Genomic DNA, 22,797 nt, shown 5'->3' with positions numbered 1-22,797 from the left:
AGGTTGTAATCCCAACTACTAGGGAGGCTAAGTCAGGAGGATTGCTTAAACCCAGGAGTTCGAGGTTGCCGTAAGCTAGGCTGAGGCCATGGCAACTGTAATCTGGGCAATAGAATAAGACTCTATCTCAAAAAATAAAAAATTAAGAAAAGCACCCTATTAATTTGCTAATTTGGGACCTGTCAATAGTCCATTAAGATGCTGTCAAGAATCTTCACTTTGGTGGGAGGCCAAGGTGGGTGGATCATCTGAGGTCACAAGTGCGACCAGCCTGAGCCAGAGCAAGACCCAGTCTCTAAAAAATAGTTGGGTGTTGTGGCCAGTGCCTATCGTCCCAACCACTTGGGGGTCTAAGGCAAGAGGATAACTTGAGCCCAGGGGTCTGAGGTTGCTGTGAGCTATGATATCAGGCACTCTAGCAGGGACTACAAAGTGAGACTCTGTCTCAAAAAAAAAAGATCTTCACTTTGGGAACAGGGCTGTTGATACATGCACAATCCCCCTTTGCCAGTAGGAGGGCCTTCTGCAAGTCTTGGAACCAAGCTACTGAGTTTTTATAGTCCACAGACTAGTGGGAGCAGTTCTTCACCCTGTGGAATCTGAGAGCTGAGCAAGTATAGTGATGCATACCAAGTGCTGAAAGGTTACTGAGTGAGCAAAAGTGGAATGAATGTGTATTTTAAAGGCCATTTGTTCCTATTCAAATGTGAGTTTGTAGAGAAGGAGGCCCAGGCCTTGAGACCATTTTCAGTTCTGCTATTTGAATAACAACATCCTTGTTCAAGTGGCAGCAACTAAAACCATTAAAGCCCTTATGGAACTTCAGCTCAAACTAGCTCTGATTAAATTTTCTTCAGAAAAGAATCTACATGAAAATATGAATATATTAGATAATATTTTTTAATGGTTTAAAAATTTTGAATCACCCACAAATCAGATTCCGGGTAATTTCTACTTCATTGTACAATATATTGGCTATGTAATCTACTATTTTACCACAGTATGTTAGAAAGAACATAGTCTTTTAAGTTTTACTGATCTGACCTCTATACTTTATTGTATTGCTTTGGCAGATCATCTAATCCTTCTAACCCTCTGTTTATTCTTGTGTAAACATGGGAATAAAAATCCTCTTTTGACGAGGTTAATACATTGCAGGATGGCAAGGATTAACTAAAAAAAATACATGAAATTGCCTAAAAGTAAAGGGGCAATTAACAGTTAATATTGTGTCCTCCCACTACCATCTCTACCTATCACAGTGGAACTCAGTAAATGTTGCTTGTAAAAAAAATTTAACAAGCCGGGCGCGGTAGCTCAGGCCTCTAATCCTAGCACTTGGGAGGCCAAGGCGAGTGGATTGCTTGGGCTCATGGGTTCCAGACTGGCCTAAGCCAGAGCGAGACCTCATCTCAAAAAATTGCCAGGCATTATGACAGGTGGCTATAGTCCCAGCTACTTGGGAGGCTGAGGCAAGAAAATCACTTGTGCCCAAGAGTTTGAGGTTTCTGTGAGCTATGACACCAAGTCACTTTACCGAGGACGACAAAGTGAGACTCTGTTGCAAAAAAAAAAGAAAGAAATGGCTCGGTGCCCGTAGCTCAGTCAGCAGGGTGCCGGCCACATACACCGAGGGTGTCGGGTTTGAACACAACCCAGGCCTGCCAAAACAACAGTGACAACTACAACAAAAAAATAGCCGGGCATTGTGGTGGGCACCTATAGTCCCAGCTACTTGGGAGGCTGAGGCAAGAGAATCGGGCTTAAGCCCAGAGTTTGAGGTTGCTGTGAGCCATGACACCACAGCATTCTACCAAGGGTGACATAAAAAGACTCTGTCTCAAAAAAAAAAGAAAGAAAGAAACTTAACATTCTTTTAATAATTGACCATAACCCGACTACAGCCATTTTCTCTGTTATAAAGAAAGGGAAATTCCTCGGTGGCACCGGCCTCATATGCCGAGGGTGGTGGGTTCAAACCCAGCCCTGGCCAAACTGCAACAAAAAAATAGCAGGGCGTTGTGGCGGGCGCCTGTAGTCCCAGCTGGGAGGCTGAGGCAAGAGAATCGCGTAAGCCCAAGAGTTAGAGGTTGCTGTGAGCCGTATGACGTCATGGCACTCTACCGGAGGGAAGTACAGTGAGACTCTGTCTCTACAAAAAAAAGAAAGGGAAATTCCTTGAACTTAATGGAGAAAAGCAACAGAAACAAAAGTAATGTAATACTAAAGCCAAGGTCTCTACAGAAAGAGTTGAAATCTGGGTTTACATTTTCCTCCACTCCAGGGAACTTTTGGGATGTTGGTAGTGACCTATTTCTTAACCAAGGTGGTGGTTACAAGGATGTGTTCACGGTATAATAATTCATTGAATAATACACCTAAGATTTATGCACTTTCTATATGTATATATTATTCTTCAATAAAGTAAAAAAAAAAAATTTCTACAGAAATCATGCCTAAGTTCAAACAACGAAGAAGGAAGCTAAAAGCCAAAGCCAAAAGATTATTTAAAAAAAAAGAAGTGTCTCACCTTCAGCCCAGGCTAATTACACCTCCTCCTCCACCACCCTCACCTGAAAGGTAAGGCATAATGTGGAACACAGAAAATACTAGAGAGTGCTGATCAGTTTAGAATAGAGGTACCAGATTTAGCAAATAAACATACAGAACACCCAGCTACATCTGAATTTCAGATAAACAATGAATAATTTTTTAATATAAGTATGCCCCATGCAACAATTTGTAATATACTTACATACTAAACTTACTCATCTTTTATCTGAAATTAAATTTTAATTGGGCATCCTGAATTTTATGTGGCAGCCATAGTTCAAATGAAGTGAAAATGACAAAGAATTAAGAATGTTCAAATGCAGCGGCGCCTGTGGCTCAGTCGGTAAGGCACCGGCCCCATATACCGAGGGTGGCGGGTTCAAACCCAGCCCTGGCCAAACTGCAACCAAAAAATAGCCAGGCGTTGTGGCGGGCGCCTATTGTCCCAGCTACTCAGAAGGCTGAGACAAGAGAATCGCTTAAGCCTGGGAGTTGGAGGTTGCTGTGAGCTGTGTGAGGCCATGACACTCTACCTAGGGCCATAAAGTGAGACTCTGTCTCTACAAAAAAAAAAAAAGAATGTTCAAATGCATGGTAACTATTTTCTCCTTTCCTGGTAAATTTAATTGTGTAAGTCTGACAACTAAATGATGAAAGAGGGGCATAGGACTAGAATTTAAAACTTAGTTTTGGTAAAGTTTAGTCATTTATTATCTGGGTCTCACAACTTAAAATGTGCTATCGCAGGAGACTCTGAGTTCCAAGACCTCAGGGTGGGTTTTCACAATAACTTTGTTATAGCTCTCTATGAATGAAGTTTTTAAAAACAGACCCTTCCAGCCAGAGCCAAAGTAAGACCTTGTCTCTAAAAATAGCCAGGCGTTGTGGCAGGCACCTGTAGTCCCAGCTCCTTAGGAGGCTGAGGCAAGAGAATTGCTTGAGCCCAAGAGTTTGAGGTTGCTGTAGCTGTGATCTACTGTGGCTGACAAAGTAAGACTCAGTCTCCAAAACAAAAAATTTTCACTTGAGCCCAAGAGTTTGAGGTTGCTATGAGCTATGACGCCATAGCACTCTACCGAGTGTGACAAAGTGAGACTGTCTCAATTAAAAAAATAATAATAGGGGGCGGCGCCTGTGGCTCAATCGGTAAGGCACCGGCCCCATATACCGAGGGTGGTGGGTTCAAGCCTGGCCCACCGAGGGTGGCGGGTTCAAGCCTGGCCCCGGCTGAACTGCAACCAAAAAATAGCCGGGCGTTGTGGCGGGCGCCTGTAGTCCCAGCTACTCGGGAGGCTGAGGCAAGAGAATCGCTTAAGCCCAGGAGTTGGAGGTTGCTGTGAGCTGTGTGAGGCCACGGCACTCTACCGAGGGCCATAAAGTGAGACTCTGTCTTTACAAAAAAAAAAAAAATAATAAAAATAAAAGCAGACCGTTAAAATGGAGTAACTATGATGATGCCATCCTTGACTCTTTTCTCTCTCCTGAATGTTATAAAAGTCTCCTTAATAGTCCTGCTTCTGTCCTTGCCCCCTCAGCTGTATATTCTCAACATAGTAGCCAGAGTGAACCAGTGAAAATCATGTTACTCCTCTACTTAAAATTTACCAATGTCACTGTCCTCTTCCTCTTCTTTTTAATTTAATTTAATTTATTTTTATTTTCTTTTGGTCTCGCTCTGTATCCTGATCTACAGTGCAGTGGCCTTATCACAGTTCACTGAAACCTCAAACTCCTGGCTAATTTTTCTATTTTTTGTAGAGATGAGGTGCTGTAATGTTGCTCAGGTTGGTTTTGAACTCCTGGTCTCAAGTAATCCTCCAACCTCACCCTCTCAAAGTGCTAGGATTACAGGCTTGAGTTACCCATATCCTGCTTCTTCTTCTTTCAGAGTAAAAATTAACATCCTTGTATGATCTACAGGCCTTTATGATCTGACTCTGACTTTATTTTCTAATAAGTGTCTCTAGTCATCCTGGCCTCCTTGCTATTCCTCAAACTCTTCAGACAAACTTCTACCTCCACTTACTGTTGCCTCTCTCTGGACTGCTCTTCTCCCAGATATTTGCATTACCAGCCTTCTTACTTGGTTTAGGATTTTTCTTAAAAGTCACCTTCTCGGTGAGATCTTCTGGGCTTCTCTTGAGGGACCTAACCCAGCCATACATGAACCCTATTTCCTCCTCCTCCTTCTCCCCCTTCCACTTCTATATCCCCTCTCCTCCTAAGACAAAGACACAAAGGATCTATTTAGCCTCACACTTGAGCTTCCCACCAAAGGACCCTAACTCACCTCTGGGCAAGGTGTGAAATTTGCCCATCAGCTATGATCCCATATAAAAAGGGTTTCCGGGGCGGCGCCTGTGGCTCAGTGAGTAGGGCGCCGGCCCCATATGCCAAGGGTGGCGGGTTCGGACCCAGCCCCGGCCAAACTGCAACAGAAAAATAGCCGGGCGTTGTGGCGGGCGCCTGTAGTCCCAGCTGCTCGGGAGGCTGAGGCAAGAGAATCGCGTAAGCCCAAGAGTTAGAGGTTGCTGTGAGCCGCGTGAGGCCACGGCACTCTACCCGAGGGCGGTACAGTGAGACTCTGTCTCTACAAAAAAAAAAAATAATAAATAAAAAGGGTTTCCAACTGCCCCCGCCCCCAGACACAGATGGCACCTTGCACTGCCCAGGCAGGTCATCCTTCCCTTTCTTTTTTCTTTTTCTATTTTTTTTTTTGAGATAGAGTCTCAAGCTGTTGCCCTGGGTAGAGTGCCATGGTGTCACAGCTCACAACAACCTCCAACTCTTGGACTTAAGTGATTCTCTTGCCTCAGCCTCCCATGTAACTGGGATTACAAGCACCCTCCACAATGCTCAGCTATTTTTGGGTTGTAGTTGTCATTGTTTGGTGGGCCCTGGCTTGATTCGAACCTGCCACTCCAGTGTATGTGGCTGGCGCCTTAGCCACTTGAGCTACAGGCACTGAGCTCATCCTTCCCTTTCAATAAACCTGGCCTGAACATTTCCACTCCAGTCTCGTTTCTGGGCTCCACCTCTTAATACCTTTCAGCTTTCTTATCTTAAAATTCACCCATATCCAACATTTAATATCATCCCTCTCTTGCTTTATTTTTTTTCTCTTTAGCTTTATTCATTACTTAGCAACCCATATGTTTTATTTATTTATTTTGTGTCTTTATTCCCTCGTAAAACCATAAACTCTATCAGGACAGGAATTTTATCTATGCTGTTCATCACTAAATCCTTTATGCCTAGAACATAGTAGGTATATAAAAAAACCTGTTGTGTAAATGAATCTCTAAATTGTAGAATTTAATGAAGAGTTTGGTTATGAGGAGTCTTTGCTTCTGAGTCATACTGTAAAACCAGCTTCTTGTTATTAGCTATTGTTCTAACTTAGGAGTCTTTGATTTTTTTTCTTTTTTTCCTTACAGAATAGTTATTTCTTCAACAGATATATCCCATAGCAGGAGCTGGCTAAGATTGTCCTGGAACTTCAATTTTCCCAACATCAAAGATACAATAAAACTTTGGACAAATAAAGTATGGTCTATATACACGTGGTGCCAGAACTGCATAGCCCAGGTATAGATTTGGCATACCTGTTCTCAGGAATAATACAGTTTTTCTACATACTTCGTGTTTGTATTTATGTACATCTTGTACTCAAGTCAGGACAAGACTTAGGCTAAAATTAGATAAGATGAAATTATGGGGTCCTGTCTGCCTTTGCTTCTATAAAACATACATCAAATGTGGGTCTCACTAAGGAAAAAAAAAAAACAACCACCAAAAGATAAATCAGACCACTTCCTGTTTTTTTTTTTCTTTATCATATTGATCATAGAATTTGGGGTTTTTTATTTATGAATTTCAGAGTTTAGAAGGATTGAAAGATACCGTCTTTCCATCTCGTATCTGCCACCGAGAACTTCACAGTCTCAAACAACAGTTTTTCATTTTGGAAAATAAATTATGCAAGCTCCAGGAAACACTGAAGGTTGGTATTGTCAAATAAAAAATTTGGAATGGGGGTGGCGCCTGTGGCTCAAGGAGTAGGGCGCTGGTCCCATATGCCGGAGGTGGTGGGTTCAAACCCAGCCCCGGCCAAAAAAAAAAAAAAAAAAAAATTTGGAATGAGGTAAAGATAGACTTTACCTTTATTTATTTGAAAAGACAATTGCAATAGGGAAAATGTTCTGATCATAAGATTTATAAACATCAGGTAGAAAGAGCTTTTCTTTTATAGTAAAGAACAAGCAAGGCTAGAAGGAACCATGTGTGTGGAAGTGGGATGAACAGATGCCATGATCTGACCAGATAGTTGATCTGACTAGGGAATGGTTTTTTCCTGAAGTCAGCCAATTCTTGGGAGGAGAGGTTGTTTAGCAGTGCTTGCTTAATTAAAGCCCAAGGTAGATCACAATCCTAAGGCCTGTGGTGAAGGCTAGCCTGAGTAAGGTTTGGCCAAATCAAGTTAGCAAATACTTTATCCAGATTGGCCAATGACAATAAAATCAAAACCGTTCCCTATGTTTGTTTTGAGTGCTTTTGTGTTTGTTTATCATTCTGTTATTCCTTAACAGGCCATCAACTCCATGAGGTGACAGGCAGGACTGACACTGTACCCACAATGCTTAGCATACAGCCCATACAAAACACATGAATGAATGATACATGAAGGAACTTGTGATAATTAAATGAGAAAATACTATGCAGTACATGGTACAGTAAGAAAGCATTCAGGGCGGCGCCTGTGGCTCAGTGAGTAGGGTGCCGGTCCCATATGCTGGAGGTGGTAGGTTCAAACCCAGCCCCGGCCAAAAAAAAGAAATTTAAGAAAGCATTCAGGGTGGCGCCTGTGGCTCAGTCAGTAAGGCGCCGGCCCCATATACCGAGGGTGGCGGGTTCAAACCCAGCCCCGGCTGAACTGCAACCAAAAAATAGCTGGGCGTTGTGGCGGGCGCCTGTAGTCCCAGCTACTCGGGAGGCTGAGGCAGGAGAATCGCTTAAGCCCAGGAGTTGGAGGTTGCTGTGAGCTGTGTGAGGCCACGGCACTCTACCGAGGGCCATAAAGTGAGACTCTGTCTCTACAAAAAAAAAAAAAAAAAGCATTCAATATATGGCAGCTATTATTTTGATGACTTTCAGTTGCAAGAACCAAGTTAATTTGTCAAATATATTAATTGATTTGCCAAATATAATGTCTTTTTCCAGGCCGTCTCAGAAAGATCTTCTTGTCCAAGCTGTGGTCAGATGTGTCACATGAATAGTAAACTTATAGCTGTGCCCACCTGTGTTCTAACCACCCCTGGAGAATCTGGAGCTGAAATTATATCTCCTCCCACACTGCCACAGCCAGCCAACCATCTTCCTCCTCCTCCTCCTCCACCTCCACCCCCACTTCCTCCTCTGCCTCCTCCACCACCACCACCACTAGCACCTTTGCTGCTCGCAAAATCCAATCTCACTAAAGCACTTCAGGTAGGAAACAATATAGTAATGGTGTGTTTTGGCCAATGTATAATATACAAGTAATGCAAAGTAGCCTTTTAAGTCTGGTCTAAAGGCATGGACTGGAAGACTATTTTGTTCCAATTCCTATCTGAATTATGTTAATTATTGTGTTTTTAAAATGCCAGTCTGGGCTGGGTGCGGTGGCTCATGCCTGTAATCCTAGCAATCTGGGAGGCTGAGGCAAGTAGATTGCTTGAGTTCACAGGTTCAAGACCAACCTGAACAAGAGTGAGACCCCCATCTCTACTAAAAATAGAAAATTGAGGCAGGAGGATCGCTTGAGCCCAAGAGTTGGAGGTTGCTTTGAGCTATTATGACGCCGTGGCACTCTACCTAGGGTGACAAATTAAGACTCTGTCAGATTAAAACCCTGTAGAGTACAAGTACAAGATTCCTACTGGGCCGGGGGCGGTGGCTCAGGCTTGTAATCCTAGCCCTTCGGGAGGCCAAGATGGGTGGATTGCTTGAGCTCAGGAGTTCAAGACCAGCCTGAGCAAGAGCAAGACCACAGGCTGGGCACCGTGGCTCATGCCTGTAATCCTAGCCCTCTGGGAGGCTGAGGCAGTTGGATTGCTTGAGATCGGTGGTTTGAGACTAGCCTGAGCCAGAGTGAGACCCTATCTCTAAAAACAGCTGGGTGTTGTGGCAGGTGCCTGTAGTCCCAGCTACTTGGGAGGCTGAGGCAAAAGGATTGCTTGAGCCCCGGAGTTTGAGGTTGCTGTGAGCTGTGACGCCACAGCACTGAACCCAGGGTGACAAAGTGAGACTGTCTCAAAAAATAAAAATAAATAAATAAATAGCGAAACCCCATCTCTAAAAATAGCGAGGCACTGTGGTGGGCACCTGCAGTCCCAGCTACTTGGGAGGCTGCAACCAGAGATTCACTTGAGCCCAGGAGTTTGAGATTGCCTTGAGCTATGACAGCACAGCACTCTTTTGAGGACAACATAGTGAAACTGTCTCAAAAAAAAAAAAAGCAAGGTTCCTATTGGCTTCTCAGCATATCTTTTCTCCAAAAGGAAAACCTCCCTAGGAGCCCAAATTAAAAACAGAAGATTGCTTAGTGAGTGAAGTCAAAACCAAAAAGAGTTGATAGATTACAAAGTGGGTTTTTTTGTTTGTTTTTTGTTTTTTTCTTTTCTTTTCTTTTTTTGAGATCGAGTCTCACTATGTCACCCTGGGTAGAGTGCCCTGGTGTCACAGCTCATAGCAACCTCAAACTCTTGGGCTTAAGCGATTCTCTTGCCTCAGCCTCCCAAGTACCTAGGACTACAGGCACCTGCCACAGCACTTGGCTATCTATTTTTTATTGTTGTTTAGCAGGCCCAGGCCAGGTTCAAACCCATCAACCCCAGTGCATGTGGCTGGCGCCCTAACCACTGAGCCACGGGTGCCAAGCCGTTTTTTTTGTTTGTTTGGGGGTTTTTTTGCAGTTTTTGGCTGGGGCTGGGTTTGAACCCGCCACCTCCAGCATATGGGGCCAGCGCCCTACTCCTTTGAGCCACAGGCACTGCCCAGTTTTTTTCTTTTTTTGAGACAGAGTCTCACTCAGTCACTCTGGGATTCAGTGCTATGGTGTAGCTCACAGCAACTCAATCTCTTGGCCTTAAGAGATCTTCTTGTCTTTTTTTTGGCCAGGGATGGGTTTGAACCTATCACCTCTGGCATATGGGACCGGCGCCCTACCCCTTTGAGCCACAGGCGCCACCCAGAGATCTTTTTTTTTTTTTTGTAGAGACAGAGTCTCACTGTACCGCCCTCAGTTGGAGTGCCGTGGCGTCACACGGCTCACAGCAACCTCTTAACTCTTGGGCTTACGCGATTCTCCTGCCTCAGCCTCCCGAGCAGCTGGGACTACAGGCGCCCGCCACAACGCCCAGCTATTTTTTGGTTGCAGTTTGGCCGGGGCTGGGTTTGAACCCGCCACTCTCGGCATATGGGGCTGGCGCCCTACTCACTGAGCCACAGGCGCCGCCCCCCAGAGATCTTATCTTAACCTCCCCAGTAGCTGAAGCTGGGACTACAGGCACCTGCCACAGTGCTTGACTAGTTTTTCTACTTTTAGTAACAACAGGTTTTCCTTTGCTCAAGCTGGTCTCCAGCTTCTGATCTCAGGTGATCCACCTGCCTGGGCCTTCCAGAGTGCTAGGATTGCAGGTGTGAGCCACTGCCACCAGGCCTGGATTCTAAAGTTTAATGTCATTAGACTGGAGAACCGATTCTCCATGCAGTTACTTATCTGCCAAAAGGACTAGAATATTTGTGAATTTCTAGGGGAGTCATGACTCTGTTTTAAAACCTGTTGAATTTTTACCACAGATACATTTGGTTTAAAACAGCTGAGTTAGGGCGGCGCCTGTGGTTCAAAGGAGTAGGGTGCTGGCCCCATATGCTGGAGGTAGAGAGTTCAAACCCAGCCCCAGCCAAAATCTGCAAAAAAAAAAAAAAAAAATTACTTATCATGTTGGCTCAAAACAGCTGAGTTAGGGCCAGGTGTGGTGGCTCACGCCTCTAATCCTAGCACTCTGAGAGGACGAGGTGGGCAGATCACTTGAGCTCTTGAGTTTAAGACCAGTCCCAGCAAGAGCGAGACCCCATGTCTACTAAAAATAGAAAAACTAGCCAGGCATTGTGGCAGGCACCTGTAGTCCCAGCTACTTAGGAAGCTGAGGCAAGAGGATTACTTGAGCCCAAGAGTTTAAGGTTGTTGTAAGCTATGATGCCACAGCACTCTACCCAGGTGAAAGAGTAAGACTATCTCAAAAAAAAAAAAAAAAAAAAAGGCTTGTTAAATCCAGAGCCTAGTATACTTGTTGGAATGTATGCCTCTCTGACTATACCCTCCTATTCTGTGAGAACTGAATCATCTTTTCTAGGCACTTGATGCAAAACTTCACTTTGATCTGAGTAACTCCTTCAGCTCTTATCTTAGTACGATGACTCCAGGGGAAGATGCATTCAGGGAACTAGCCCACCTCTTACTTATTATCAAAGCCTTACATTTTGGTGAATACTTTCTATAGCCTTAGCATCCATGCATCCTGAAAATTAGATCATGCTTAATTGAGTGGAAATAGTTTAACAGCTTCCTAGGGTAAATAGGAGATAACTCTTAACTTTGAGCCTTTTAAAACTAGATTTTGAGCCGGGCATTGTGGCAGGCGCCTGTAGTCCCAGCTGCTCAGGAGGCCGAGGCAGGAGAATCCCTGAAGCCCAAGAGCTAGAGGTTGCTGTGAGTCCTGTGACATCATGGCACTCTACTGAAGGCAGTAAAGTGAGACTCTGTCTCTACAAAAAAAAAACAAAACAAAACTAGATTTTGGTTTGCATTTCACCAGTTGTCCTCATTCCAATTTTAATTCTAACTTCTCCATGTATTTTAAGACTAGACCATTACAAAGAGATGGACCCATGCAGATAACAGTTAAAGATCTACTGACTGTGAAATTAAAGAAGACCCAGAGTTTTGATGACAGGAGGAAGGTAAGATGTAATTTGCCATATCCATGTTCTTTCTGCTTTTAACCTGGTTGTCCCTTAATGGAAAATAAGCATAAACCTTATGTACAGAAGCCATTCCAAGTTAAGTATTTGATGTTTTATTTTCATAGCTTTGGATCACCCCAACAAAATGTGTAAATCCCAAAATTATTTGATTAGGCAGTTTTATCTCCCAACCATTAGTCTGAATAGGTAGAGATGTCCTTTGAAGTTTTGGAATAAAAATTGGACAGAGAAGTAAATATGTCTTACACATACTTAGCACTTGGATATTTGGTATTTTGGGATGTATATATTTTGAGTGATTTTTGAAAATGTGTTTTTAATAATGTCTCATTTTATAATTAAAGCTTGTACCATCACCAAAGACACAGAATCCACTGGTTACTGTCTCTGATCTACAGCGTGTTACCCTGAAACCAAACTCCAAAGTGTTATCAACTCGAGTCACAAATGTCTTAATGTAAGGAACTGCACAGCACTATGCTTTGCTACTACTTAAAAGAATGACTTTTTTGCTTATTTCTAATTTTAAAAGTTATATAGACATATATACTCATTATGCAAAAATTGAAATTTATAGAAAAGTTTAGAGAAGAAAATAATCATGTAAATCATCATACCATTAGAGATAGCTAACGTTAATATATTATTATCATTTTAGGCTTTTTCTGGGCATGTACTCTATTGCTTCCATTTCAGAATCCTGGTATTTTTTTTTTTTTTTTTGTAGAGACAGAGTTTCACTTTATTGCCCTCGGTAGAGTGCCGGGGCGTCACACAGCTCACAGCAACCTCCAACTCCTGGGCTTAGGCGATTCTCCTGCCTCAGCCTCCCAAGTAGCTGGGACTACAAGCGTCCGCCACAACACCCAGCTATTTTTTTGTTGCAGTTTGGCCGGGGCCGGGTTTGAACCCACCACCCTCGGTATATGGGGCTGGCGCCCTGCTCACTGAGCCACAGGCGCCGCCCTTTTGTTTTGTTTTTTAAAAGATCCTATTTTACACCTTTGATTTAATAACAGATTTTTTTTTTGTGAGGCAGAGTCTCACTCAGCCACCCTAGGTAGAGTGCCATGGCATCGTATAGTTCACAGCAACCTCAAACTCTTGGGCTCAAACCATCCTCTTGCCTAAGTCTCCCAAGTAGCTGGGACTATAGACACCAGCTACAACGCCTGGCTATTTTTAGAGATAGGGTCTCACTCTTGCTCAGGCTGGTCTTGAACTCCTGCGCTCAAGGAATCCACCCCAACTCAACTTCCCTGAGTGCTTGGATTACACGCGTGAGCCACCAAGCTGTGCCTTAATAACAGATCTTGGGAGAAAAGAAATGCTATCAATAATGTTTCTTAAATAGCCTGATTTCAGAAAGAATAAAATATGAAAATGAGTAAATTTTGGAATGAAGGAAATGCAGAAGGTTGGGTGGGCGTAGTGTCTGAAGCCTATAATCATAGCACTCTTAAAGGCTGAAGTGGGAGGATCACTTGAGCCCATGAGTTCAAAACCAGTCTGAGCAAGACATCACCTCTACAAAAAAAATTTTTTTAATTATCCAAGCATGGTGGCATACACCTGTAGTCCCAGCTACTTAGGAGGCTGAGGCAAGACAACTGTTTAAGCCCAGGATTTTGAGGGTGTAGTGAGCTATGATCACATTACTGCACTCCAGCCTAGGCAATAGATTGAGACCCTCATCTCAGGAAAAAAATAAAAAATGGAATATGTGTATTTGTGTGCCTGTGTAAAATAATTGTAGATACAATTATAGTTTTTTGGCTCGGCACCTGTGGCTCAAGCAGCTCAGGCGCTAACCAAATACACCTGAGCTGGCAGGTTCACATCTAGCCCGGGCCCGCCAAACAACAATGACAGCTGCAACCCAAAAATAGCCGGGCTTGCTGTGAGCTGTGATGCCACGGCACTCTGCCCAGGGTGACAGCTTGAGGCTCTGTCTCAAAAGAAAAAACAAAAACAAAAACCATTATAGTTTTTCCCACTTAATATGTCATGAACTTTTTTCATCTCATTAAAAATTAGGGGTTGTGAAACTGGACCCACACCTTTCCCCACTCACAAAAATTGATTCAAGATGGATAAAGGACTTAAATTTAAGGCATGAAACAATAAAAATCCTCCAAGAAAGCATAGGAAAAACACTGGAAGATATTGGCCTGGGGGAAGACTTCATGAAGAAGACTGCCATGGCAATTGCAACAACATCAAAAATAAACAAATGGGACTTCATTAAACTGAAAAGCTTCTGTACAGCTAAGGACACAATAACCAAAGCAAAGAGACAACCTACACAATGGGAAAGGATATTTGCATATTTTCAATCAGACAAAAGCTTGATAACCAGGATCTATAGAGAACTCAAATTAATCCACATGAAAAAAGCCAACAATCCCTTATATCAATGGGCAAGAGACATGAATAGAACTTTCTCTAAAGATGACAGACGAATGGCTAACAAACATATGAAAAAATGTTCATCATCTCTATATATTAGAGAAATGCAAATCAAAACAACCCTGAGATATCATCTAACCCCAGTGAGAATGGCCCACATCACAAAATCTCAAAACTGCAGATGCTGGCGTGGATGTGGAGAGAAGGGAACACTTTTACACTGCTGGTGGGACTGCAAACTAGTACAACCTTTCTGGAAGGAAGTATGGAGAAACCTCAAAGCACTCAACCTAGACCTCCCATTCGATCCTGCAATCCCATTACTGGGCATCTACCCAGAAGGAAAAAAATCCTTTTATCATAAGGACACTTGTACTAGACTGTTTATGGCAGCTCAATTTACCATTGCCAAAATGTGGAAACAGCCTAAATGCCCACCAACCCAGGAATGGATTAACAAGCTGTGGTATATGTATACCATGGAATACTATTCAGCTATTAAAAAAAATGGAGACTTTACATCCTTCGTATTAACCTGGATGGAAGTGGAAGACATTATTCTTAGTAAAGCATCACAAGAATGGAGAAGCATGAATCCTATGTACTCAATCTTGATATGAGGACAATTAATGACAATTAAGTTTATGGGGGGGGAAGCAGAAAGAGGGATGGAGGGAGGAGGGTGGGGCCTTAGTGTGTGTCACACTTTATGGGGGCAAGACATGATTGCAAGAGGGACTTTACCTAACAATTGCAATCAGTGTAACTGGCTTATTGTACCCTCAATGAATCCCCAACAATAAAAAAAAAAAAAAAAAAAAGAAAAAAAAAAAATAAATAAATAAAAATTAAAAAAAAAAAAAAAAAAAATTAGGGGTTGGTGGGCTGGCTCACAGCTGTAATCGTACACTCTCAGAGCTCACAGGTTCGAGACCAGCCTGACCAAGAGCGAGACACCATCTTTAAAAATAGCTGAGCATTATGGCGGGCGCCTGTAGTCCCAGCTACTTCAGAGGCTAAAGCAAGAGAATCACTCAAGCCAAGGTTGCTGTGAGCTATGATGCCACAGCACTCTACCTAGGGCAACAAACAGACTCTGTCCCAAAAAAATAAAAAAAATTTTAAATAAAAATCAGCTTAAACTATCATTTGATTTCTTCAATATATTCATTGTAGGTAAACTTCATAGATAAAATCTTGTTTTGAGACATTTAGCTCTTTTTGACCTAAATGATTTTTAACTTTTCAATGAACATCCTTGTTTATCATTGTATGCATAGCTGAGTTTTTCCCTAGGATGGATTCTTTTTTTTTTTTTTTTTTTTGTAGAGACAGAGTTTCACTTTATGGCCCTGGGTAGAGTGCCATGGCATTACATAGCTCACAGCAACCTCCAACTCCTGGGCTTAAGCAATTCTCTTGCCTCAGCCTCCCAAGCAGCTGGGACTACAGGCGCCCACTACAATGCCCGGCTATTTTTTTGTTGCAGTTCGGCTGGGGCTGGGTTTGAACCCTCCACCCTCGGTATATGGGGCCGGCGCCTTACTGACTGAGCCACAGGTGCTGCCCAGGATGGATTCTTATAAGTGTAATTAGTGGATCAAGAAGTATTATTCATTAGAATGATTGTATCACCTTATGCTCCTAATAGCATCTACTGATATATATATATATTTTTTTTTTTTTTTTTTTTTTTTTTTGACGGAGCCTCACTTTGTTGCCCTCAGTAGAATGCAATGGTGTCATACCTTACAGCAACTTCAGATACCTGGATTTAAGTGATGCTCTTGCCTCAGCCTCCCAAGTAGCTGGGACTTTAGGCGCCGGCCACAATGCCTGGCTATTTTTTTAGAGATAGGGTTTCACTCTTGCTCAGACTGTTCTCAAACTTGTGAGCTCAAGAGATCTGCCCACCTTGGCCTCCCGGAGTGATAAGATTATAGGCTATAGGCGTGAGCCCCAATGCCTGGCCTCTACTGTTATTTTTTAATATAACAAATGTAACTACTTTCTAGGAGATTTCCTATAGAAATGGCTGCTTTGGGGAGGCACCTGTGGCTCAGTGGGTAGGGCACTGGCCCCATATACCCAGGGTGGAGGGTTGGAACATGGCCCCCGCCAAACTGCAACAAAAAAATAGCCTTTGTGGCAGGAGGCTAAGGCAAAAGAATCGCCTAAGCCCAGGAGTTGGAGGTTGCTGTGAGTTATGACGCCCCAGCACTCTACCCCAAGCGTGATAAAGTGTGACTCTGTCTCTAAAAAAAAAAAAAAAAGGCTGCTTTGCTTTGGGAAAAAATGATAAAATCTGGCAAGTTTTAATTTTTATGTCTTTATTTTATTTTATCAGTACTCCTAATAAAAGCCAGATAGATCTGCGGAAACTACTCAGAAAAGTCAACGTAGAAAGGTAATACATTCTCTTGTATTTATACTATCTAAGTCTATTTTAAAAGTTGCAATAAAACACAACTACTGATACCGTTGATACCTTTGCAGGAGCCCAGGTGGTACCCCTCTTACTAATAAAGAAAATATGGACTCAGGAACTGGTCTCACCCCTGTAATGACCCGGGCCTTGAGGAGAAAGTTTCAGGTAAGCCTTTAAAGGAAATAAACAAGATTCCTTTTCTTGAAAATAATTTATCTAGAATTGTAATTTAAAGCTTTTTTTTAGCAATGCTAATATTTTTTAAATGTTTTGCAAACCACTTTCATATTTAGGCTTTATAAAATTTTATGAGATATAGATAGGATTATCATCCCTATTTTATCAATGAGTGTCTGATTGTATTAACTCCTTTATTTATTGAGCAGATTTTGTTTATTTGTTTGTTTTGAGACAGTCTCACCCTGTCACCCTGGCCAGAGTGCTGTGGCATCACAGTTCCTCAAACTCTTGCCTATAGGCATGTGCCACCATGCCTGGCTAGTTTTTCTATTTATTTAGTAGAGACAAGGTCTCACTGTTGCTCAGGCTGGTCTCCAACTCCTGAGCTCGAGCCACCCGCCTCGGCCTCCCAGAGTCCTAGGATTACAGCACTGCATCCAGCCTATTAAGCAATTCTTATATGCCCAGTACTGTGCTGAAGTACTGGGGAAACCGTGGTAAGCAAAGGCAGACACAGATCCACTGGCTTGGAGTTTTCAGTCTAGCGGGGTGGTGGTGGGGGGGAATAGACCTTTTTTTTTTTCTCTTTTTTTGAAACAGAGTTTCATTCTGTTCCCCAGGCTAGCTCATAACAACCTTAAACTCCTAGGTTCAAGCAATTTTCCTGCTTCAGCCTCCTAAGTAGCTGGGTCTATAGGGACCCATCACAATGCCTGACTAATTTTTTTATTTTTAGTAGAGATGAGTCTCACTTTTACTTAGGTGGGTCTTGAACTCCTAAACTCAAAACTCCTCCACCATTGGCTTCACAGAGTGCTAGTGTTACAAGTGTGAGCCACTGCACTCAGCTGGGAAAACAGATATTAAACAAATAATCTCATGTTTATATAATGCACTGCTATAAGTGCTATGAAAGAAAAGAATAAGGTTCTATGAGAAGCCACAGAGGAACTTAACATAACCTAGATGATCTAGGAAATATTCCTTTAGGAGGTAATGATGCTTGAGTTTAGAACTGACAGATAAATAGGTATTAACTGGGAAAGTTAGTGGGGGTAAGGTATGGGGTGGATCCACCATGAATGTAAGGAATGAAAGAGTTCCAGGCAACCAACATCACATATAAGGGTTCCATAGTGGGAAAGATCATAGCCTATTCAAGGAACTGTAAGGTGACCGGTGTTGCTGTTACACAGAAAGGGAACCTGGCCAGGCCTTGTGGCTTACTCCTATAATCCTAGCACTTTGGGAGGCTGAGGCAGGAGGATCACGTGAGGCCAGGATTTCCAGTCCAGCCTGGACAGCATAGTGAGATTCCACCTCTATAAAAAAAAAATAGAAAAATTAGCTAGGCATGCTGGCATATGCCTATAGTTCTAGCTACTCAGGAGCTAAGGCAGGAACATCACTCAAACTCAGGAGTTCGAAGTTGCAGTCAGCTATAACAACGCCACTGTACTCTATCCCAGTTAACAGACCAAGATCCTGTCACTGAAAAAAAAAAAAAAAATAGAGGGAATCTGATAGTGGCGAAAGACAGAGATAGAGATATGGATATGAGTCAGACTATGCAGAGTTCATAGGAAAAGGTCTTGGTAGCTGTCTTCTTTGTCACCTACATGTATGACCCACACACCGAAAATCCAGTAGATATCCTGGCTCTAGTGTCATTTCTTCCAAACCCTGGTTATGTTAGTTATCCTCATGATTGCCTCTATCATTAGAACTCTGATGACCAGCTATTCTTCTGCCATCTCTGCTGTAATTCTAGGACATAGGGCTGCTGGTCTCTTTGGCTTTTTGTGTGGGTTTTTTTTTTTTTTTTGTGGGGGAACAGAGTCTTAGTCTGTCATCCTGGGTGGGTAGAGTGCCATGGCACCATAGCACACAGCAACCTCAATCTCCTGTGCTCAAGTCATCCTCTCGCCTTAGCTTTCTGAGTAGCTAGGACTATAGGTACCTACCACAACACCCCGCTAGTTTTTCTGTTTTTAGTAAAGGTGGGGTCAGACTGGTCTCAAACTCCTAAGCTCAAGTAATCTGCTGGCCTCAGCCTCCCAAAATGCTAGGATTACAGGTGTGAGCTACTGCGCCTCCCTAGCCTGCCTCTTTGCTCTGAACCTTATAGTTCCTTGTCCCTCTGTCAGCATAAATACACCACAGATTTTCCTGCCAACACTCTCCCACATCAACACTGTCTTCCCATTGTTCTCTCTTTAAGAATCAGTGTCTTTGAGGCCGGGCAGAGTGGCTTTCTTTGGGAAATAGGAAGTTTACAACTACTGCAGTAGCTTCACCATGTCATTACTGTTCTTCTATTCTTAATGTGTGGGATTTATCCTCACAGTTCAAAATTGCTAAACTTTCTGAACTTCCTGAAGTTTCATGTCCACATTCTAGGCAAGAGAAGGAAAAAGGCTAAGGCAAAAGGATATGTTAGCTAAGCTAGTCCTCATCTCTTTAAAGAAACCCTGAACTGGCCCAGTGGCTCATGCCTGTATTCCCAGGATCCTAGGAGACTGAGGTAGGTAGATTGCCTGAGCTCAGGAGCTCAAGACCAGCCTGAGCAAGAGCAATACCCCTGTCTCTAAAAAATAGCTGGGCGTTGTAGTGGGCGCCTATAGTCCCACCTGCTTGGGAGGCTGAGGCAAGAGGATCACTTGAGCCCAAGAGTTTGAGGTTGCTGTGCGCTGTGACACTACAGCAGGGTGACAAAGGGTGACACTCTACCCAGGGTGACAAAGTGAGACTCTGTCTAAAAGAAAAAAAGAAGTAAGAAAAATTAGCCAGATACAATGGCACATGCCTAGAGTTCCAACTACTTGGGAGGCTGAGGGGGGAGGATCATTTGAGCCCAGGTGTTTGAGGCTGCAGTGAGTTATGATCATGCCACCACACTGTAGCCTGGATGACACAGAAAGACCTTGTCTCTAAAAATAATAACAGGCTTGGCTCCTGTAGCTTAGCAGCTAGTGTGCCGCCACATACACCGAAACTGGAGGGTTCAAACCCTACCTGAGCCAGCTAAACAACAATGACAACTACAATCAAAAAATAGCCAGGAGTTGTGGCAGGCGCCTGTAGTCCCAGCTGTTTGGGAGGCTGCGGCAAGAGAATCGCTTAAGCCCAAGAGTTTGAGGTTGCTGTGAGCTGTGATGCCACAGCACTCTACTGAGGGCAATGTAGTGAGACTCTATCTCAATAATAATAATAATAATAAGAAGAAGAAGAACAAAAAGGGGCTTTATTCAGGAACTTCTGAGTGTAACCAAGAAACAGAAAAACTACTTTTTATAATCTGGATATAATGCTGCTCTGCAAAAAATCTGTGTTCTTTGTTGACAGAGAAGAGTTGTATTGGCCACAGGAACATAGCTCATATAATTGGAACTTCTTTTGTTTTTTCAATAGCTGGCTCACCCTAGAAGCCCTACTCAAGCTCTGCCGCATTCTACAAGCAACTTTGATGAACAAAACTGATGCCAACTCTGCTTAATTCCATGTGATAATCCATAAAAAAATGTACCAAGCCAGGCATGCTGGTGGGATCCTGTAATCCCAGCTACTCAGGAGCCTGAGGCAGAAGAATTGCTTGAGCCCAGGACTTCTAGGCCTGTCTGGGCAACCATAGCAAGACTGCATCTTCTTTACAAAAGGCAAAAAACTAAAATATATAGATAAAATCACACAAATCCTTTTTAAAAAATGTAGTAAGGTATTATAATTCAATTTGAAGAATTTGAGTAGGTATGCAGCCCATATATACTGTGTATAAAATATATACAGGTATTTGTATATTTTATAGTTTGCATAAACAGCAAGAGAACCAGATAGGAAAAATACAATGTCCAAATTGATTGTCCTAGAATTACCCAATTTAGGTTAGAGAGGCTGTTCAAATTTAGCTAGATAACTGCAGTTTTTATTATTTTCTTAATGTTATAATGGCACTTATACTATATTAAGAAAAATACCTGATTCCTGTTCATCCTTATTATTCTTGGATAATTGAAAAGAAAAGTAGACTGGGCATAGTGGCTCACACCTCTAATCCAACACTTTGGGAAGCTGAGGCAGGAGGATTACTTAAGGCTAGGAATTTGAGCAACATAGCAAGGCCTTGTCTCTACAAAAAATTAAAAAATTACCCATGCATGGCGGCATGTACCTATAGTCCCAGCTTCTTAGGAGACTAAGGCAATAGGATCACTTCAGCCCAGGAATTTGAGGTTACAGTGAGCTATGATGATAACCAATGCATTCTAGCCTGGGCAACAGAGCAAGACCCTATCTGGAAAAAAAGAAGAAAAGAAAACTATTGCATACTGTGAGGCACATGCATTCATTGAAACAAACTTGATCAATGAAAAAGACCAACTAGATTTTCTTTTTTCCTCCCCTTTGGAATTCTATGTCAGCTGGAGAGATGTTATTCCTATAATTGTTTTATAATCAATTAAGAGGTAAGATCATCCTCCATCCAAATGCAACTATTTTCCAAAAAGATCTGAAGTGAAAGGCCTAATGTGACCTTAAAACTTATCCCAGGCACAGTGATACACATCTATAATCATAGATACTCTCAAGGCTAAGGTAAGAGGATTGCTGAGCCTGGGCATTCTATGCTGCAATGTGTAATGATCATGCTTGTGAATGGCCAGTACACTCTGGCCTGGGCAGCATAGAGGGACACATCTCTAAAAGAAAAACATTAGAATGTATCATGGTAGGACTTTAAGTAGATAGTTACATCTGGCTCTCTAAAGTCTAAGATACTCCTTATTTTTATAGCTAAAATAACATTCCTTATTATTTTACAGCTAAATAAAAATTTCATGAATGTTATATTTTCTGCAATACCTCACCAAGGATTCTCTGATGTCCATGCTGCATTCATTGTTGAGACCTGGTTCCCTCTCTTCACTAGCCTGTGTATTCAAAAACAGTGACAGTATTATAGTGTACATGTTACTGGATTTTTGTCTTGCCATTCTAAGATTGCCAAATATAGTAAGAATATAAGACATCCAAGTACATTTGAATTTGAAATAAACTACATATAACTTTTCTTAGTATAAATATGTCACAACTATTGATAGTTGTTTATCTGAAATTCACATTTAACTGGGCTTCCTGTATTTTATTTAGCAATTTTATCAGGCAGTCTCCTGCAAAATCGACAAATACTGTATTTATGAGAGCCCCCAGTTTGCCACATACGTGTGCTTAGCAGTGGGCACTATAGTAGCTTTGGCCAAGATCCCCATCTTTTGCACGCTAAGTAACATGGAGAAAAAGGAACTCTCAGGATGGGGGGTATGACTGAAGGCATGGGATTAGCTTTGATGCTGTTATCTTCCTCTGCAGTTTTTTTTTGGCCAGGGCAGGGTTTGAACCCGCCACCTCTGGCATATGGGACCAACACCCTACTCCTTGAGCCACAGGCGCCGCCCTTCCTTTGCAGTTCTAAGAGTAAGCATAGAAGCTCCTCACTGAAAAGACACAAGGGGTTTCAGATCTTTACTGAACTTTCTAGTCTGACAGGGCAGCTACATGGTAGCCTTAAGATATCTTCAAGTTAGCATAGGTTAAAAAGATAACTTAGCCATTTTCCAGAAATGCCTGTATTTCCACACATAAATATTGCTTTCAGATGCCAAATAGACCTAAGAGGCAGTCCTGTTTAGGAGACCCATGTTTATATTTAGAAATATTTATGGATAAAAATTAAACATATAATAGCTGGGCGTTGTGGCGGGCGCCTGTAGTCCCAGCTACTTGGGAAGCTGAGGCAAGAGAATCGCTTAAGCCCAGGAGTTGGAGGTTGCTGTGAGCTGTGTGATGCCATGGCACTCTACCGAGGGCCATAAAGTGAGACTCTGTCTCTACAAAAAAAAAAAAAAAAAATTAAACATATAAGGCCATGTGCAGTGGCTCACACCTGTAATTCTAGCACTCTGAGAGGCTGAGGAGGGTGGATTGCTTGAGCTTACAGGTTTGAGACCAGCGTAAGCAAGAGTGAGATCCCATCTCTGAAAAATAGCTAGGCATTATTACGGGCGCCTGTGGCTCAGTGAGTAGGCCGCTAGCACCATATATCAAGAGTGGCCGGTTTGAACTCGGCCCTGGCCAAACTGCAACAAAAAAAATAGCCGGGCGTTGTGGCTGGTGCCCGTAGTCCCAGCTACTCGGGAGGCTGA

General features: G+C 42.6%; 1 protein-coding gene across 1 annotated transcript in view; it reads left to right on the top strand.

Annotated features, from left to right (window-relative positions):
- PRR11 (proline rich 11) overlaps positions 1-22,421 on the top strand; it is a 32,518-nt gene extending 10,097 nt beyond the window's left edge. The window contains exons 2-10 of the mRNA XM_053567803.1: positions 2,448-2,580; positions 5,991-6,141; positions 6,434-6,556; positions 7,774-8,040; positions 11,458-11,556; positions 11,925-12,037; positions 16,337-16,396; positions 16,486-16,582; positions 20,009-22,421. Of these exons, the coding sequence (XP_053423778.1) occupies positions 2,453-2,580; positions 5,991-6,141; positions 6,434-6,556; positions 7,774-8,040; positions 11,458-11,556; positions 11,925-12,037; positions 16,337-16,396; positions 16,486-16,582; positions 20,009-20,077 (1,107 nt within the window). The 5' untranslated portion in view covers positions 2,448-2,452 and the 3' untranslated portion in view covers positions 20,078-22,421. The remainder of the gene's footprint in view (positions 1-2,447; positions 2,581-5,990; positions 6,142-6,433; positions 6,557-7,773; positions 8,041-11,457; positions 11,557-11,924; positions 12,038-16,336; positions 16,397-16,485; positions 16,583-20,008) is intronic.
- Positions 22,422-22,797: the final 376 nt, after the last annotated feature.

Source organism: Nycticebus coucang, chromosome 18 (genome assembly GCF_027406575.1).
Source record: "Nycticebus coucang isolate mNycCou1 chromosome 18, mNycCou1.pri, whole genome shotgun sequence".
Taxonomy (NCBI): domain Eukaryota; kingdom Metazoa; phylum Chordata; class Mammalia; order Primates; family Lorisidae; genus Nycticebus; species Nycticebus coucang.
Note: the sequence above shows the minus strand (reverse complement) of the source record. Positions and strands in the feature narration are given on the sequence as shown.